General features: G+C 34.3%; 1 protein-coding gene and 1 long non-coding RNA gene across 2 annotated transcripts; both read left to right on the top strand.

Moving 5' to 3' along the window:
• Positions 1–14318: 14318 nt before the first annotated feature.
• Positions 14319–15389, top strand: LOC131024509 (glycine-rich protein 3-like). The gene is made up of 2 exons (XM_057954016.1): positions 14319–14515; positions 14892–15389. Exons 1-2 carry the CDS (start codon positions 14398–14400, stop codon positions 15188–15190), a joined length of 417 nt encoding a protein of 138 aa, XP_057809999.1. The 5' UTR covers positions 14319–14397; the 3' UTR covers positions 15191–15389.
• A 4498-nt stretch (positions 15390–19887) lies between these two features.
• On the top strand, positions 19888–20559 carry LOC131024508 (uncharacterized). Its single transcript, XR_009101882.1, has 2 exons — positions 19888–20031; positions 20214–20559. It is a non-coding gene; the product is annotated as an uncharacterized LOC131024508 (long non-coding RNA).
• The last annotated feature ends 760 nt before the right edge of the window (positions 20560–21319 follow it).

Below are 21319 nucleotides of genomic sequence, written 5' to 3'. Positions count from 1 at the left end.
GGTCCAGCATGGTCATGCACCATCCTTTCGTAGTTATTGTATAATCCATCATCCTCATTCATTATAGCATGTTCTCTCGGCATATACAGCGGTGCTTCCCCGTGAGAAACCCAAACTCTGTAATTCAGGACAAATCCACGCCTACTAACATGTTTTCTGACCGTAGGTACATCTAAATATGCTTGATTCTTGCACTTCTTACACGGGCACCTAATGTTACCTTGTCCATCTGTGTACGCCGTTTGATTTCTCGCCCACTCAAGGAAAAACTCAAGCCCCGTTTCAAATGCAGTACGATCATTGTGTCTCGCGTACATCCACATACGATTATCACTCATTCTTGCAAATTCTAATTGAAAAAAACAAATAAAATATAATAAATTACTTGAAAACAATCATTTGTTGGGAGAAGATCCTTAAGAAATAATCAATTTCTATCCCAAAGGGAGAAGATCCTTAAGAAATTGATTAAATCTATCCCACAATATATATAATAACATAACATTTCATAAACACATAGCACATAACATTTAATTTAACAAAATTATCCAACATATATAAATTATTCTAACAAACAACTTAAACTAATTGATTAAAATTAATATAATTTAAAATTAATCATGCTTCATAATTTAAAATTAAACTAACAACATATATTAATTGATTAATATAATTTAAAATTAATCATGCTTCAATTAATATAATTTAAAATTAATCATGCTTCATATAATTTATTTATAAACAAAGCCAATTATAAATTAATTAACTAGATCTAACAAATAAATCTATTTAATTAACATAAATAAATTCATAAATAATTAAATAAATAAATACGAGAAGCGTACGGTGGTGGTTTCCGGCTGGGTATCGTGAAGAAGGCGGCGAAACGAGGTCGTCGAACTACAATGAAGAATATAAGTGAAAATTAAATAATTATATATATATATAATTAAAATTAATTAAAGAGAGAGAGAGATCTTTAAGAGAGCAAATTAAAGAGAGAGAGAGTTACCTGGTCGGCGGCGGCGGGTGGAGACCGGAAGCAGCAGCAGCAGGGGGGAGGGGGGGGGTTTCTGTGTGCGGCGCAAAACTGAAAAAGAAGGGTTACGAGTGCCCTATAATTTATTAATTACCGACGGCAATTACCGTCGTTAATTAGCGGCGGCAATATCGCCGTCGGTAATGGTATAAAATTAATTAATTATTGCGTATTTTAAAATTACCGGCGGTGTCGCCGCCGCTAATTACCGGCGGCGATTTTGTCGTCGGTAATTGGCCGGTGATTGCGAAAGGGCAGGTCGCCTGAAATGCCGCCGCCGTGCCGCCGGTAATTACCGACGGCAAAATCGCCGCCGGTAATTTTCGCCGCTATTTTCGCGTTTTTTTGTAGTGTGAAGATCATCAAGTGCGGGACAACAAAGGAGATGTGGGACATTCTTGAAAGAATGTGCGTAGGTTCCGAGGAAACCAAGGAGAATAAGCTATCCATAGCTTGCCAGAAGTTCGACTCCTTCCTAATATATACATTACTGTGCATAAATGTATACTTATGTGAATATAAGTATTACCTATGATTCAATATTTTGCAAACCCTAACCATTCAATAATAAATCCAAATGGCAATATTTACTTTTATTTTATCTAAGTTATACATTTCCATGCTTAAATGTATGCTTATGTGAATATAAGTATTAACCATCATTCAATATTTTTTAAACCTAAACACGAAATACTAAACCCTAAATAGGGAATACTAAACCCTAAACACTGAATACTAAACCCTAGCCATTCAATAATAAACCCAAATGGAAATATTTACTCCCTAATGGAAATACTCACTTTTATTTATCCTAAGATATACATTTTCATACTTAAATGTATACTTATGTGAATATAAGTGTTACCCATCATTTAATATTTTTAAAACCTAAACACTGAATACTAAACTCTAAATAAGGAATACTAAATCCTAACCCTTGAATATTAAACCCTAAATAATGAATACTAAACCCAAATGGAAATATTCACTTTTATTTATCCTAACATTTCATTGTAATAATAATTACTTTTTATTACAACAATAATTACTTGACAAAATAGTTAAAAATAAAAGTACAATGAAGTGAAAATAACATTACTTTTCTTCAAATCAATAATTATTACTTAAGCAATTAACTAAAAGTAAACATTCGAATGAATAAAAATAAACATTGTTGTGAAGAAATGTAATGTTTCAAACCTAAACACTGAATGTATACTTTTATCTAAGATATACATTTTCATGCTTAAATGTATACTTATGTGAACATAAGCATTAACCATCATTCAATATTTTTTAAACCTAAACCTTGAATACTAAACCCTAGTCATATTCAATAATAAATCGTAGCCATTCAATAATAAATCAAAATGGCAATATTTACTTTTATTTTATTTAAGATATACATTTTCATGCTTAAATGTATACTTATGTGAATATAAGTATTAACCATCATTCAATATTTTGTAAACCCTAAACACTGAATACTAAACCCTAAATAGGGAATACTAAACCCTAAACACTGAATACTAAACCCTAACCATTCAATAATAAACTCAAATGACAATATTTACTTTTATTTTATCTAAGATATACATTTTCATGTATAAATATATACTTATGTGAGTATTAGTATTAACCATCATTGAATATTTTTTAAACCTAAATAAGGAATACTAAACCTTAAATAGAGAATATTAAACTCTAAAAGTACTATTACTTTTGCTTACACAAATAATTATTTGATCAAATAACTAAAAGTACAAATTCTCATAAATAAAAGTAACAATTATCGTGAACAAATGTAATTATTTAGAAATATTATATTTAGTTATTTTATCAAATAATTATTATTGTAAGAAAAAATAATTATTAACATGTATAAAAATAATTATTGATATGTATAATTATTTCAAATAATTATTATTATAAAAAAGTAAGAAACATTGTAAAAAAAACAGAAAAAAAAAACGCACGCGAAGAAAAAGAATAAAATGAGCAAAAAAGGGAGAAAAAAAAAACGCCAGCCAAGAATGGGGAAAAGATGTTGACAGCATGATTCGGAACCCTTACCCTAAGGGTGAGGAAAGATGGAGCAGTTGTTGCCATTGCGCCACGCCACAAATTTGACTTTTAATATCTAACGTTAATATATATGGATGCGTGTGAGGGTGGGTGCCCGGTATGCGGGCGCCCGCACCCAAGTTTTTGCGTAGTAATCCCAATGCAAATTGATGGTCGGAATGAATTTAATGCATCCACGTCTGCTCTAGTCGGCTGATTCCACTTATACTATAATGCCTTTGTCATCTCATCCACCCTTTTATCTTCCTGCTGCTGCAAAACTCACTCCTCCCCATTAAAACTCTTCTTTCTTTCTAAATAAATCTACAACTCACAAAATCGTGTTCGCATCTCAAAAATTTGCATATAAATTATACTCCTACTTGAATGTAAAACAACAATTAATGTTGTGCTTGCCATATGTTGTCATGTTGTGCCACCGGAGGCGGAGGTTGAGAGAGAGCTGAGGGTTGTGTAACTATAATTTAAAACTAGACTGGTGAAATATATGCTTAGGAATAGTGTGATTAATAAAATCAAGATAAATAATATAGAAAAGATGAGATTAATTATCTATCTAACCTACATAAATAATATGAGGGTGGAGGATGTATTAATTATCAAGGTGAAATAGTAGAATAAGACCTGGCCTTTTAACTATCACGGACCGACTTATTAAATAATAGTATATATGAGCTATCAAACGCCAATATAAGCCAAGATTATTTAACAATTTTTGTTTATATAGTGTACCAAACACTTATATTTAAAAATAAATTTGGATTAATCAAACAACAACAATAATAATAATCATTTAATAAATTGAAAATTCTACTCCATTGTTATTATATTTTCTTATAATCAAACATATAAAATATATATATATATATATATATATATATATATAGGGTTGGGATCTATGAAGAAGTAACTATATTTCGTTCTTAATAAGTCAATAAATTTACCGAATAAATCACGCGACCGCACGAATAGTTATTTTACTGAATAAACACGTACATTTTTCGTTCATGCGCTCACGTGATTTATTCAGTAAATGTATTGAGTTATTCAGCCTTCGTTGTTTCCTTCTACATTTAGCATTCTTCATTGATCCCTTCCCTATATATATATATATATATATATATATATATATTAAAACAATAGAGATAACAATGCATGAACATAATACATTGAAAAACATGTCCATTGTTTATTTATTTATTTGTAATTTTTATATGTTATTAATTTATTTATTTTAATAAGATAATTGAATTAATATCTCTGATATATAAAAATATAACAAAATGGGAATTTGGGATGCATCATGCATGCATGGGCGCAAATATGGTATTATTAAAAACTAAATTTTGAATGGAGCTTATCTTTTGACTCTGTCAGAACCTTATGGGCCTAGAAACCCCAAAGCTTTAAATTCATCACCTACCAATTAATATGCACTTGCAAGCTGCAGAATTTTCAGTCCACCGAATTTATGGCCTTGCTCATGAAAGTCGCAACGGGAAAAAACAGAAATCTTAATAATTTAACATAAGATACGTGTATTATATTAGAGCCCCCATCTTGGCTCTTAAATTTAATTTTTCATTTTATATTTAACTTTAATGTTATTTACAAGTAAATTTGACATATAATTTAATAATTAAAATTTTATTGAAATTAAAATTTAATATTACATTAATTAAAAAAATGAAATAATTAAAAAAAATATTATAATAATTTTTATTTCTATTTTATTTTATTTTAAATGCATTCGTAGATTTAAAAAATAATAATTAAAAGTGAAATGAAAAATTAAAATTAAAACTATTTGGAAGCTAAGTTGATATTGTATTGAATCTCACATTAAAAAATGTATCATTCTCTATAATGTGTAGTACACTATAAATAGTGAAGCTACATTAAGTTGAAATTATTCCATATTGAAAAATGTAAATTGGGCGTGGGCCGGGTGCGCACCGCCCTGCGTACCCCAGCCCACTACGGATGCTCTTATGAATTCAAATATATATTATAAAAAAAAATTAATTAAATTAGTACTATGATCATGTTCAAGTTTACTTTCACCTTGATGAAGTTTGCAAATTAAAATAAGAGTTGGAAGAATTTGAATCCCCAACGTCCTTTTTAATATTCAATTTAATATATACTCCATCCGTCCACGAAATGAGTACTCATATTTCCTTTTTCGCCCGTCCACGAAATAAGTACCCATTTCCCTTTTTGGCAAGTGTACCCCACAAAACTTTTTAATTAATACACTCAAAATGTGGGACCCTTATTCTATTCACACTACACTCAATACATTTCTTAAAACCCGTGCTGTCCACAAATGGGTACTCATTTCGTGGACGGAGGGAGTATACGATCAAGATAGATAAAAAAAAACAACATACAAATAAGAAATTAATCTAAATCGTTTATTTTTATATGATGTACAATTATCATATACAAATACATTATTATAATATGTAAAATATAATATTATAAAAATTCAATATTGTAAAATTTAATTAAAGATGCCTTATTTTGAAAAAAAAAAAAAAACAATCTTGATCATCCCTTTAATCAAGACCTACAAGTAATAATTATTAGAATCTATCGCTATATATATGTTGGAAATTGGTTTAGAGTACAAAACTTTGACCAAAAGTTTTGATCAGTATCAAAACATTTAATTTCATGAAATTAAATGGCATAAAATTGATATATGTTTTGATTAGTAGATAATTGTGGTATATATATTTTTAGGGATATTTGTCGTAAAATACACGAATTTTCAGTAAATTTTGATTTTTCTCATGACCTTTAAAATTTGAAAAAAAAATAAAATACCCCACCTTTCAATTTTTTCTGATTTTTTCCACGGGTATGAAATACCTGATTTTAGGGCTTTTGACTTAGATTTTTTGATACCTAAACGTGACGGATAATAAATGTGGCATAATAAAGTCGATGCATCAGCTTAGGCATCAACAAATCTAAGTCAAAAGCCTTAAAATCAGCTTCTATCTGAGGGTATTTCATACCAATGGGAAAAATCAGAAAAAATCGAAAAGTGAGGTATTTTTTTTCAAATTTTAAAAGTCATGAGAAAAACCAAAATTTGCTTGAAGTTCGTGTATTTTACAACAAATTATATCCCCTTTTTTTAAATTGATTTTCAGGTAATGAGAAATAATTATTTAAAGTTGGTTATTTACATATGGAGTTGTGGATATATATAAAGTAATTTACATTAAATATTTATATCACATTAATTAATTAGATTTAATTAATCATGTATATAAATTATTATATTGGTACATGTGATAATCATATGTACAAGTGATGGACTGTGAAGCCACATGGACGTGTGCGCACTGTCGTTGGCCTCCCCAACCTTGGCTCTACGCTTGATCCGACCGAGTCTAGGTCATTAGATTCGATCTTGACAATTGGTCTTTATGTGATCTTTTGGTTAGATGTTAATTAGACTTAGAAAGAATGCCATGACAGCCAAAAACATCCCATTGTGTTGCGACGAAGAGGGTTATGTCGGTAACTGCCCGGCCGAGAGTTGTGTCTACCCATAACTCTATAGGCTCTATTGCATTAATGTGGATTGAATTCCAGCATGCTCCTTCACGAAGTGGACTATGCCTATAAATAAGACAATCATATACATTATAATTGCGTTGTATCTGTTTCACGAGTTCAATTCAATTTATTTAGTTGTATTCTCATTTTCTATATCATTTATGTTTCGCATTCTAATCGCTCTAACAAGCTCATAATTCCATCAATATATTTAGAGAAAGAGGGGGTCATATAATATAAACCTTAATTATATTCGCTCTCGTGGTATGTAGAACTCAATTATGATAATTGATTTATTAAAAATGCATAGTTGTAATATAAGTGTGTTATAACAAACATGTGTTACCGAATCTATATAATATATAAAAGACCACTTTAACGGTAACTTATTCCCGCTTAAACCAAAAAAAATTCCGCTAAAACTGAATTGCAGTTGTAGCAACTGTATTGCTAAAAACATGGTTATCAAAATCGTGAATAGATTCAACAAAAACAAAACTAAATATATTAAAATTTTTGTAATACATATCCCAAACCCACGTCCCATACACCCACGATAATCAACAAGTGCAGTTATTAATTGTGTACAAAAAACTAACTTTTGAATTATCTATATATTCACTACTCATCTATACAACATATAAAAGAGGACTTTTCTTCCTTTATATTTTCTCTCCATTTTTCTCTCTCTTCTCCCATCAATTTTTTACTATTTTTTTTCTCTTTTCTTTTTATAAATTTAATTCTTTTCTAAACATTATCAAATATAATTTATAAAAAAATATATTTAATATGGTATAAAAGATATTTAATATGGTATAAAAATTAACAAAAATAAATTTAAATCGAATAGGTGATTAAAATTTTAATACATTTTATTTTTGTTTCTCTTTGTTAAAATTTGAATACTTTTATTTATGTTTGTGTATGAAAATAACATATCATTCAAGTATATTTTATTTATGTTTAATATTTATATTTATTTATGTTTAATATTTATATTTATTTATTTAAATAACATATTATTTAATTTCGATTTCACCGTGCATCGCACGGATGGTCGTGCTAGTATATACAAAATACGAGTTTGCGTGTGTGAATTTGCACATATAAATTAGGTATTCCCATTTAATAGAATATTTGTAAATGTAATAGCTATACCTCCTCATATATAAAAATGCATATAAGGTACACAACACATTAATTATTATATACATAAGCGTGTGTGAATACGTTGAACCCAATTTGCACAAGTGTGCATGTTTCCATGTCCACATCATCGCGGACAAGATATATATAAAGATGTGTACGTACGTAGGCTTATCTATCATTAATTACACTGCAGCATTAATAAATTGTTATGTTTACAAGTTTCCGCAGTTCACACATAGTACATACATGTGCAATGAAAGAAGCCAATCACAAAAATGGATTAGAAATATATATATATATATATATATATATAGGGTGCGGTTATAGTGAGAACCACAATTATCGTGAGAACATAAGAACCAATAAAATTACTGCATCCGCTATTAAATTTAATGCATCCGAAAAAAATAATTTTTTTGCTCCCTTCAGGATTCGAACCCAGCACCTGCATCCATCCACCAAGATGATGCATCCACCGTAGATCTTGATGATCGAATGGCTTAAAATGGTTCTCCGTTCTTATTTTATTAGTGGTTCTTATTTGAACATCTCCCTATATATATATAGAGGAGGGCTACAGTGAAAACACTTCTTAAAATATAAATATAAACGTTTTTTAATGTACGAATTTTATCCAACATTGTTACGAATTCATCCAACATGATTACGAATTGTGAAAAATAATTTTTTGTTACCTTTGGGATTCGAACCCAAGACCACGAATTCATCCAGCAGGGTTACGAATCAACTGTAGATCTTGATGATCTAAAGGCTGAAAATTGTTTATATTTTATATTTTAAGAAGTGTTTTTATTTTAGCCCTCCCCTATATATATATATATATATATATATATATATATTAGTATTTGTTTGAATATCAACATGCACGTTGCAATCTTCAGTCTTTACATGCAGAGTTAGTTCCCCAACCAACTTGCTCCTCCCTCACTCGCTCTAAAACATGATAAAAAAATGTATGTGTTGGTCTAACGGTAGAAGATTAATGTCCAAAACCTGAGGTCTTGGGTTCGAGTCATTCGTCGCGTGGTCTTTAAATTTTTTGTATTTACTTATGCAATTTATCAAACATGATACAAAATCTATTTTTAGATATTCAATTTATAATGACCCATTTTCAAAATAGAAGTAAATTAAGATCATAATGCAAATAGATCAATCTAATTTAATCATTTAATCAAGTGGATCCATCTATTTAATCCTCTAATTAAGTGGGCTATTTTCTAATAAAATTTATTCATCTACTTTAATCAAGTTCTCTCTAATATTCGTGCCAAAAAATATAGAATCATGCTATGCTATGGGACTGAGAAAGTAATTTGTTATGTCCTTCTGTTAGGATTTTGTGAACTATTTTCTTGGTCGGTAAAATTGGTTTCACAACTTAGTAAATTTCAGGTATATTTTGTTTATACAGAAATTAAAATCTTAGTGAGCTCACTCCTGACTAAAAAATTGTTCGAATATTACGTGTGTGTGTCTAACAAATGTGGTTTCATTATGTTAGAACATGGTATCAATGAATTTGTATAGATTGACATGTTTAGGAGACTGAATTGAATTGTATTGCTTGATGTTGTTTCTGTGAATTACATCTACCCTTTATAGGGCTGAAAAGCAATATACAAGGAAAGTTACAAACTAGGAAACTCTAAATCATTGATCTTGATTTGATCTCCAATCAATGTAAATGATTCTTTCCTTTCCAACACTCTCCCTCAAGTTGAGTGACGGGATTTCCGATGCTCAACTTGTTGAGAACTTCTGTAAAATTCTTGGTATTCACGACCTTGGTTAAAATATCAGCGAGTTGATCTTCAGATCGAACAAATGGTAGTGCCACAATACCACTTTCAATCTTTTCTTTGATAAAGTGCCTATCGACCTCAACATGTTTCGTCCTGTCATGCTGCACTGGATTTTCGGATATACTAATGGCTGCTTTGTTGTCGCAAAACATTCGACATGTCTTGGTTGGATTGAGGCCCAATTCTGTCAGTAGTTTTCTCAACCAAAGAACTTCGGTTTGACCACTTTTGATTCCTCTGAACTCTGCTTCGGCACTTGAGAGTGCCACCACCTTCTATTTTTTACTCCTCCAAGAGACAAGATTACCTCCAATGAAGGCAAAGTATCCTGCTGTTGATTTCCTGTCAACTGGGTTTCCAGCCCAGTCAGCATCAGTGTAGGCTTGTATCTCGAGATGTTCAGTCTTCCTGAACAGTACTCCATAGTCAAAGGTTCCTTTCAAGTATATCACAATTCTGAGTGCAGCTTCCATGTGGTCAGCTTGTGGTTGGTGCATAAACTGACACACAACTCCAACAACATATGCAATATCAGGCCGAGTATGGGAAAGATAGATGAGTTTCCCTACCAAACGTTGAAATTTTCCTCGATCCGCCAATTCAGCTCCCTTCACAATCTGTAGCCCATGATTGACAGCCATAGGCGTCTCAACTGGCTTGCAATCTAGCATCCCTGCTTCTGCAAGAAGGTCAAGAGTATACTTCTTCTGATTGATAAAAAATCCTTTCTTCGATTTGAGTACTTCGATCCCGAGGAAGTACTTTAGTCTCCCAAGGTCCTTCATTTCGAACTCCTTGAAAAGATTTGCTTTCAACTTCTGAATTTCTTCTAAGTCATCCCCTGTTATGATCATGTCATCAACGTAAATGACTCAGCAAGAAATAAGATCACCTCGTTTCTTCAAGAATAAGGTGTGGTCTGAATTGCTTTGCTGGTACCCGAACTTCTTCATAGTTTTGGTGAATCTTCCAAACCAAGCTCTGGGAGACTGTTTGAGCCCATATAAAGTCTTTTTCAATCTGCATACCTCCCATTCCTCGAACTCATCTGAAAAACCTTGGGGTACATCCATGTATACCTCCCGTTCTTCTTCAAGCTCACCATGAAGGAAGGCATTTGTAACATCAAACTGATGAAGATCCCAATCCTTGTTTGCAGCAATGGAGAGGAGCACCCTGACAGTGTTCATTTTTGCCACAGGCGAGAAAGTTTATGCATAGTCGATCCCATATGTTTGTGTGTATCAGTTTGCAACCAGCCGAGCTTTGTATCGCTCAATAGATCCATCGGCTTTTCGTTTGATTGTGAAAACCCATCTGCATCCCACAATTTTCTTCCCTTTCGGCAACCGACACTTCTCTCATGTGTGATTCCGGTTCAGGGCCCCTATCTCTTTCTTCATAGCATTTCTCCAATGCTCGATCTTCAGGGCTTGCTCTGCTGTTTGTGGAATCTCCTCATCATATAAGGCTGCTTCATAGGCTGTGGCATTTTTGGACAAGTTTCCCTTGGCGATATTCCCAATTGAGTATCGGGAATTCCTCACAACTTTCTCTGGGGTATACCGTTTAGGAGGTACACCTCGATTGCTCCTGGGTGGTAGCACATATCTCCCAGTATCTCCATCTACTGTATTATCCTCTTGTTCTTCTTCAATGACTTGAGAAATATGATCAGCAGAATCAGAAGCCACAATAGTAGGTTCAGAAGCTCTTACCTCAGATATCAGTGGCGGAGAAGATATAGGCTCATGCAGCGGACTAGATTGTTCTGGAGTGGATGAAATACGCTCGGTGGCAAGGCTAACTTTTTCTGTTGGGTCTGCTTCCGGGCCTGGCATTGGTAACCAACTTAACAGGTCGATCTCACTCTCTTTCTCACTCTCCTCCTGACTGTTAAGGTGGGTACTGTAAAAATATTCAGTTTCAAGAAAGTCGCAGTTCATGGTGGTTATGATTTGACGGGTTTTAGGATTGTAACATCTATACCCTTTTTGGTTAACACCATACCCGACAAACACACACTTAATGGCACAAGGAGAGAGTTTAGTCCGTTCATGCTTGGGAATATGAACGAATACGAAACTACCAAAAACTCGATGTTGAAGAGTAAGAGCGAGAGGTATATCAGCAAGAGTGGATGATTTCTGTAATGGAGTTTGAAGCTAGAGGGTTCTGGTGGGAAGGCGATTAATAAGATAAACAGATGTGGAGACAACTTCAGGCCAGAAGTGGGTGGGTACCTTTGACTCAAGCATCATAGCACGGGTCATTTCAAGGAGAATTCTATTTTTTCGTTCAGCAACACCGTTTTGTTCGGGAGTATGGGAACATGTGGTTTGATGAATTATCCCTCTTTGTTGACAGAAGTCCTGCATGGATCGATTGACAAATTCCCATACATTATCGGTTCTAAGGGTTTGGATATGTTTCTGAAATTGAGTTTGAATCATGTTGAAGAAATGAGTGAACTTTTCAAAAACTTGAGATTTATTTTTGAGAAAATACACCCATGTCATTCTAGTGCAATCATCAATAAAGAGCAGAAAATATCTAAAACCTTGACCCCTCACAATAGGTGAAGGACCCCAAACATCAGAATGAACAAGAGAAAATATGGAGTTCACTTGTGTATCATTAGGCTTAAAAGATTTTCGGTGACTTTTAGCTAAAACACAAGTTTCACAAGATAAAGTCTCATTCTTTATTAATTTAGGAAATAAAAGCTTAAGATACCCCATGGATGGATGCCCTAACCGACGGTGCCAAAGCCAGGCTTCCCGGTCAGCAGTTCCGTGAACCAGCATCACCTTGCCTTGTTGAGCTATCTCATCCACATAGTACAATCCATCCCGCTCAGTGTCACGCCCAATAATCTTCCCCTTCCTGATATCCTGAAGAAAACAGAAGTGGGGATGCATTATCATGGTACAATTGAGCTCTTTTGTAACATGGCTAATAGACAACAGTTTATGAGAAAGAGATGGAACATATAGACAATTTGAGAGACGAAGAGTAAGAGAAATTTCTATAGTTCCGGCTCCTTCAACACGAGTCAAATCACCACTAGCAGTTTGATCATGTGTTCGGTGGGATGTTGATGACTTAATAATATCAATTTTATCAAAGGTCATCGTATCAGTAGTTCCACAATCAAAAAACCACCATTCCTCTCTATCCCTGTTATCACAAGAGGCTTGATAAGCAGCGGAAAAATTTAGGGAATTTCTACGTAATTGGGGAGTGATTTTAGTATTATGTAGAAGTTTGGGGTGTTTCTGTAATTTACGAAAACTTAGGGGGGCAGTTTGCATAAGATGGGGTAAGTTCTGCAATTTAACAAAACCTCGGGGTAGCTTTCGTATTTTATTGAAACTTAGGGGGGCAGATTTTAAAGGATGGGGTATTTTTTGCAAATAAAGAGAAGAATGAGGGTTTAGTGTGAAAACACCAAACCCTATACCTAATTCCCTTCCTCTCACGTCTCCCCTCCCTTCTCCATCCGCCTCCCTCTCACATCTGCTCCCTCCGTTCTGCCTAGCCGAGGACGCCTGATCCGCGGCAACCGCCGCTGCTTCCGCAGCCACCGCCTCTGTTCCGGTAGGCCTTTCACGTCTGCTCCCTCCGTTCTGCCCAACCGGAGATGTCCGATTCGTGGCCACCACCGCTGCTCCCACAGCCACCGCCGCTGCTCCGGTAGGCCTTTGATAGTTAGCCACGCCGTAGTAATGATTCGGCGGCGGCAGCGAAGATTGGGCGGCGACGGCGACCGAGACGCCTGGGTTCTTTCCTCCGCCTTCTTCGCTTCTATCGGCGGTGGTTTGCTGCAATCGGGCTTCCGGCCGTGGTGCATGGCGGAATGTGGTGGTAAGTCCGGTCCCGGTCTCTTTCGATGATGAAATGTTGGTGTCGAAGCGGTTGGTTGCCGACTGCAAGATCTGTAGCCGGGGGGCCTCCCTTCTCATTTTTGAGAAGGCCGATTCGGCTGAGGAAGTTAATTTATTTGAGGTGGTTGGATTTGTGGCTTGAATCTTTCCTGACATATTTTTTTCAAGGAAGAAAAAGGCTATTGCTGCCTTGATTGTTTTGAGGTATTTGGAACAGTGATGAATGATTTCTGAGTTCCCAAAATCATGCCTGCTCTGATACCATGTTAGAACATGGTATCAATGAATTTGTATAGATTGATATGTTTAGGAGACTGAATTGAATTGTATTGCTTGATGTTGTTTCTGTGAATTACATCTACCCTTTATAGGGCTGAAAAGCAATATACAAGGAAAGTTACAAACTAAGAAACTCTAAATCATTGATCTTGATTTGATCTCCAATCAATGTAAATGATTCTTTCCTTTCCAACACATTATAGCAAAAAATGTCAAAGCGTTGCATCTCGATCATATTCTTTGATGTTGAAGCTTAGTTACATGAAAAATTATAATTTCATTAAGTAGACACATCTATGCATGCCATGTACTATATGTATGACTCCCCACTTATTATGATTGGGATGAAGATGCAGTACTAGTATTGACTTTTGAATTCGTTTTAAATAATGTGTATCTTCAACAGCCAACCAACAAAGGCCCTACTCATCACCCCAATATTTATTATGTGAAACACATTTACTGTTCAAGATTTTTCTATAAATACAGGATCTATCTCAGCAACATTCTCATCCTAAACAAAAAACACAACTATTTCACAACTCCAAGAAAAATGAGTTCCAAACTGATTCTTCTTCTCGGCCTTTTCTTAGCTGTGGCTCTTCTGGTTTCTTCAGAAGTAGCTTCAGCCAGCAGAGAACTCGCTGAGACCACTAATGCCGTTGATCCATGTAAGCAATTTCTTCAATAATATATATATATATATATATATATATGTGTGTGTGTGTGTGTGTGTGTCTTTGTGTCATCTATTTTTATTTTTATTTTGATAAATTAACAAGTAAATAAAGATATTTAAAGACCGCGTCATCGTAAATTTGAATCCAGAATCTCTTATATTGGGGCATTAATTAACCACACTACCGTTAGACCAATGCAATCACAATGTATCATCCATTTTTTCCAAAAAGTACATGCATGTATGTTATATTGTTCTGAAAATGCCAAAAATATGAATGTATATATTGATTACTTGAACATGCACGTGCGTGAGTGGAAGTCGAGTGTTGTGGTAATTGATATAATATATTGATTACTTGAACACAGCTGAGGAAACCGAAGGAGATGCAGCCAAAGACCAAGGAGGCTATGGAGGTTATCCCGGCGGCGGATATGGAGGTTACCCTGGCGGAGGACGCGGTGGAGGCGGCTATGGCGGTGGACGCGGTGGTGGAGGCTATGGTGGAGGACGCGGTGGAGGCGGGTATGGGGGAGGACGCGGTGGGGGCGGTGGCGGGCGTGGTGGGTACTGCCGCTACGGGTGCTGCGGGCGGAGCTACAACAGAGGCGGTTGCAGGTGCTGCACTTTTGCCGGTGAAAAGGCGGACGTCGACATTCAGAACTAAGCAAAGCAAGGCAGCCTTATAGTTAAATTAAGCCTAAGATGTAATGAATAAAATGCATGGGTACATACATGCTCGTGATGTGCCGCTTTTACTTGTTATATATTTGCTGTAACCGTGTGATTTATGTAATTTTGCTTTCGCTAATACACCACCTTTTACGTATTAGTTTTGCATATAAATTAAAAATCCTGTTTTTAAATATACGAGCTTTGATTTTTCACTTATTTTGCACGTGACAAAAATTTCTTGCGAATGAATATTAAGATGAAAATCGGAACTGTTAAACGAAAGTATTTTAGACGATGTAGTTGGAGTAGTAACGAAATATTGTTCTTATAATAAAATAGGTTCAAAATTTTTAAATTATCATTTAATTCATTATATTTTCATAATTTAAAACTTAGAGAATTGTGAGTTTGTGAGATTCAAGGTTGTGGTTAGAGATTCATGATTATGGGGTCGCCACTTCAGAATCCAAGTTGGCATTAATTTGCCACATCACATAATTCTACCATGTCAGTTAACTATTTTACCACATAAGATTTGAGGTTGCCGAAAATGTTCGTCATGTGTAAAATTAGAATGAAGTGATATCGTATATTTAAAAGTAGAATTTTAAATTAATATGCAAAGTAAAAATTATGTGAAAGTTCAAATATTTAGTGCTACTATCCTTTTGCTCTTGCTCCATTTGACGTCCAAATTTTGAGGTGGATAGATGGGTTAAATTTGTGTTATATACTTCCTCCGTCTACCAAAAGTATATATATAACAATTCACTTATTTGATGTTTACAAATAATATAAACCTTATAAACAAGCTATGACCCCAACATTCTTTAATTTCCTCATATTTCAACTTTATAACTAAATGCTCATTATTTACCAAAAAATCACCTTTGAGTCACGCTCAATTCAACCATGATGAGGCTTTTTTTTTTTTCTACTAAGCACAAATACATTAACTATTTTATTAAAACATGTGTCAAACCCAATATTGTATATCATTTGTGGATGGATGAAGCATTTAATTACAGATAACTAATATATATATATATATATATATATATATATATATATATATATACTCCCTCCGTCCCACTAGAATTAATATGCTCGTTTTCCATTTTGGGAGATTAATAATGTACTTAGAATGCTCAAGTGTGGACCACACCGCTTTTCCCTTCAAAAGTAAGTTTCTTAATCTATCTGGTCAAAAGAATTGAGCATATTCTAGTGGAACAAAAGGAGTATGTTATATTTAAACACAGTTTTTCAACTATTTTTTTTCCTACAAAATCAGAAGTTTTATTTAAATTTCATTCAAAGATTTAAGTAAACGCACGTATATATATAAAGCAATATAAAGTTTAACAATTTCTTATGCCGATAACACATGTGTTATTAATTCAACCCCATTATCTGATAATTCTTCTCTAACAATTCATTTTTTTCTTTCAATATCACTGTTATCTCTCAAATTCCAAATTCTATTTTTCCTATTAATTTCTGCAATAATTTTTTCATAACCCCTAAATGATTATGTTAAAAACTTGTCAATTTCTCAGTTTATGTTTTTCATCACGATTGGTCATATTTTTATAGTGACGTTACTCGTTCCAAGGAAATTATGGGAAACCCTTCTCTCGATTGTTCTTCTGAAATCAATGTAACGGTACATAATAGAGGGAGGTTGCTGCGAGACCATCGAAATCTTGGAAATATAGGGCGGTGGATTGGGAAGGGCAAAGGGCAAGATGGGGGACCCCTAGGGACGGCTACAAGGATATCAATGGTGGTGGTTCTTGGTTAATAATGGTGAGAGATAATGGCATAATCTTGGAGGAGAGAGAAATGAAGGAAAAGAGACAAGGGTAGGGGAATTTAATTTTACTTTCCCCTTTCTTCCCAAGCGAATGAAGTGCAGGGTGGTGGGCGCCAAGAAAAACTTTCATTAGAGAGAGGGAGATAGAGAGAGAGAGAGACTCTACCTTGAAATCATAGTGAATCCATCAATTTCAGATGTCGATCTCAAGCCTGCCGAAAACAAATGCATGCTTGCATATAAATTTGCATCATCTTTTGTTTTAGAATTCATCGCCTACGATGACATGGGAAGTTATTAGATATTATAGCTTATATCCATTAGGAGGTGATTGGTATGATGGAATGGAATGAGGGTGGAATGGAATGGAGGTAGGAATGGAATGAAGGGAGGAAAGGAATGACAAACTTTGGTGATTCCTTTGCTTGGTATGCATAAGGAATACAAAAGGAATGGAATTGTAATTCATTGTTTGATTCCATTCCTATGATTGGTATCTAAAAATAAATTTTAGGAATGGAATGGAATTATTTTGTTTTGCTAAATTAACATTTACATCATAATTTATCAAATTGACATTTTTTTGCATCTCTCTTCCACCTCTATTTTGTGTTATATTTATAGGGACAAACCAAAATATGCACTAGGGTAAAATCGAAAATAAAATAAAATTGAATATTAATCAAATTAATTTATTTTTATAAAAAGCTGACTTATTTTCCATGCATATTACTACTACACAGAAACATGCACCCGAAAAAAAAATTAAATTTTTCTTGCCACCCACAACCCCACCCCCTATCTTTTTTTTTTTTTTTAATTTTTCTGGTCACCCCCACCCACCCCAACCCCCCTCCCCCAAATTTTTGCTTATTTTACTCACCACCCCCACACCTCCCCTCAATTTATTTTTTTATTTTCTAAAAAAAAATCTCGCCACTCCCACCCACCTCCCACTAAACCCCCTCCCCCTCCCCCCCTTACCTCCCAATTTTTTTAGGGTAAATTTGGTTTAAAACATTAATAAATTTTCAAATTTTGATTTTTCCCACAAACTTTCATTCTTGTTTCAAAATACATAATAAATCACTTTTTTGAAATTTTCCATAGTGTGATTTTTCGGCGAATTTTTTAAATGACCTGGCGCCGAACTTGAATGATGTGGCATATTTAAGGGTTAAGTACCACTTTTCCCCTCAACGTTGACACCCCTGTCACCTTTAACACCCTAACGTCAGGGTTGACGTTGTTTACTACCTCAACGTTTCAAAACTAAAGCAAAATGCCTCCACGTTTTAAAGGCCGCCCCAAGCGCTGCTCTAATGGGATCAATCACCGTTAAAACGCATGGGGCAATTCGATTGTCATGTCACATAATTTTCATGTAATTACATTGTATTGCCACGTCATTTAAATTTTTGATCGAAATATGTCATCGTGGGAAATTCCAAAAAAAAAATGATTTGTCATGAATTTTGAAACAAGAATGAAAGATTGTGGGAAAAACTAAAATTTAGAAATTTATTATACCAAATTTACCCCTTTTTTATTGCATGTTCAGGTTCACCAGAACTTTTCCCTAGGAATTGGATCTTCTTAAGTTGCAATACCAATGGGGCATGTATCTTTGTCGCATTTCGGCATCATGAAGGATGGGTGGGGTGGGGTGGGGGTGACGAGTAAAATAAATAAATAAAAAATTGGGGGTGGGGGTGGGGGGGGCGAGAAAAATTTTAAAAAAAAAATTTGGGGATGGGGGTGGCGAGAAAAACTAAAAAAAAAGGTTAATTTTTTTTGGGTGGGTTGGGAGGGGTGGCGAGAAAAATAAAAAAAAAACAAAAAAAAATGAAATGTTGGGGGGGGGGGTGGCAGATGGGGTGGGGAGAAAAAAAAATTGGAGGGGAGGGAGGGGTGGGTGGGGTGTGGTGGTGGCGAGAAAAATTAAAAAATATATATATTTTTTTGGGGGGTGGGGGGTGGGGTGGCGAGAAAAATTAAAAAAAAATAAAAAATATTTTTTTTTGGGGGGGGCAGGGGGGAGGGGGTGGGGTGGGGTTGGGGATGAGGGTGAAAAATATATAAGAGTAATTTCGTCAAAACCTAAATTTAGGTGGAATTAGAAATGGAATGGAATGGGTAATACCATGTTGGAGGGAAGGAATGATGATTCCTATATGTAAAGGAATGGTGATTCCCTTAAGAATGGTGATTCCTAAAATAAAACTATATCAAGCATAGGAATGGAATGGAGGTAGGAATCACCATTCCATTCCCACCTCCATTCCACCATACCAATCACCTCCTTAGAGTTAGTTAGATCACCTGCTGATGTGGCGTGGTTGTTAGGTAGTTAGTAAGGGTGTTAATTATGATGTAACCGCTTTTAGAATGCTTATGTAACAACTTTATATATGAGCTCGATTCATGGAATGGAGACCAATTTTTCCTTCTCATTTTCATGCTTTAGTTTACATTCAATACATGAGGTGCAATTTGCTCTTCAAACTCAGGAATTACGTGTGCAGAATCAGGCTTCTGCCATTACTCATTTTTTCTCTCAGCAAATTTCTCCTCAAGCAAATGTTGTTTATCAACAAAACTATGGTGGTAGAGAAGGAAGATTTGGCAGATGATCTAGCAACTGCAGCAGAGGCGGAGGAAGGTACTCTTCACACAACAAGCAAATCTGTCAACTATGTGGCAAATCAAATCATGTAGCTCTCAAATGCTACAAGCGGTTTGATGTGAGCTTTACTAGACCAGAGCCTAATCCACCTCAAAACTCTCATCCTCAGGCAAATACTATTCATGTTGATTCCACATCTAACCAATATTTGCAGCAAAGTTCTTCCTCACAGGTTACTAGACCACTGCCTACAATATAAACTCTGCTACAACTCAAGCTCCTTCCACCTCTGACTAGTATCTGGATTCTGGAGCCTCTGCACATGTTACATCTGACATGAGTAATCTCCAAATTCAAACTCCTTATCATGGTAGTGAATCCCACACTGTAGGTAATGGAACTCATCTTCCTATTACTCATGTTGGATCCAATATTTTATCTTGTTCTCATTCACTTTGAATAATGTCTTTTTTCTTCCTCATATGACCAAAAGTTTGCTCAGTGAGATATACTCAGTTTACTCAAGACAATAGTGTCTATCTATAATTTCACTCTAACTCTTGTTTTGTCAAGGACAAACTTACTCACCAAACTCTACTGGAAGAAATAATTAGAGAGGGACTGTATCACCTGAACCTGACCAAGACTCCATCTGCTACTTCTCATACCAAACCTTCAGGTCAGTGTTTTGTAGTCAATTCTATGTCTGACGTACACCTTTGGCATACTAGACTAGGTCACCCTTGTGATAATGTTCTTAAGTCAGCCCTTAAGGCTATGAATAAATCTGTAACTATTACTTCTTCACACTTTTGTGATGCTTGTGCTTTAGGCAAAATCCATGGCTCAAGTTTTCCATCTGTTGAAATAAAAACAACTGCTCATTTTCAGCTAATACATACAAATGTTTGGGGTCCTAGTTCCATACCTTCTTGTGATGTTTACAAATATTATGTATATTTTATTGATGATTACACAATATTTACTTGCATATTCCCTTTATCTGTCAAATCTAAAGTTATGTCTGTGTTTAAAAGGTTTCATACTTTCCCTTGATACTTTTTATGAAGTTTGAATTTATGTTGTGTTGAGTTTGGATTTATGTAGTAACTATGGAGTTAGGATTTATGATACTTGATATTTAGCTTAATTTAGGTATGTTGAATTTGAATGTTTATTAAGTATGTTTGAATTTAGATGTTTATTATAAGTATATTTGAATCTGGACAAATGAAAAGACTTAACCATCAACTTTAGAAAGAAATATGAAAAGACAATTTTGTTCAAGTATGTTTAGGCGAGAAAATTTTGAGAGACTACTTTCCTTTAGTATAATAGATTAGTACAATATAATTCTATTTTAACTAAATATCGATTTAAAAAAAATAACAATATGTATATAATTAATATATATCTTCTTTGAGCAACTCTACAGCTTGTTGCATCTGCAATAGTTATAATAAATTAGTCTTATGTAAAAATCGTAATTATTATAATAAATTCACTTGAGTATGGATTGTCACCAGGGGCGGAGCCAGGGGGGGGCTAGGGGGGGCTAGAGCCCCCCCCCCAAAATTTTGATTTTTTTTTTTTTTTTTTTTATAATATGTCTAAAAATGTTGTTATTATTATTATTATATTTGTATTTTAGTAAAAAAATGTCTAAAATGTATTGAATG

This window comes from Salvia miltiorrhiza, chromosome 5, assembly GCF_028751815.1.
Source record: "Salvia miltiorrhiza cultivar Shanhuang (shh) chromosome 5, IMPLAD_Smil_shh, whole genome shotgun sequence".
NCBI lineage: Eukaryota > Viridiplantae > Streptophyta > Magnoliopsida > Lamiales > Lamiaceae > Salvia > Salvia miltiorrhiza.
Note: the sequence above shows the minus strand (reverse complement) of the source record. Positions and strands in the feature narration are given on the sequence as shown.

Excerpts from the sequence above, each read along its gene's own strand:
- LOC131024509 (XM_057954016.1), top strand. The coding sequence starts at position 14,398 with ATGAGTTCCAAACTGATTCTTCTTCTCGGCCTTTTCTTAGCTGTGGCT. Across the intron at positions 14,516-14,891 it reads CACTAATGCCGTTGATCCAT|CTGAGGAAACCGAAGGAGAT; the intron begins GTAAGCAATTTC and ends ACTTGAACACAG.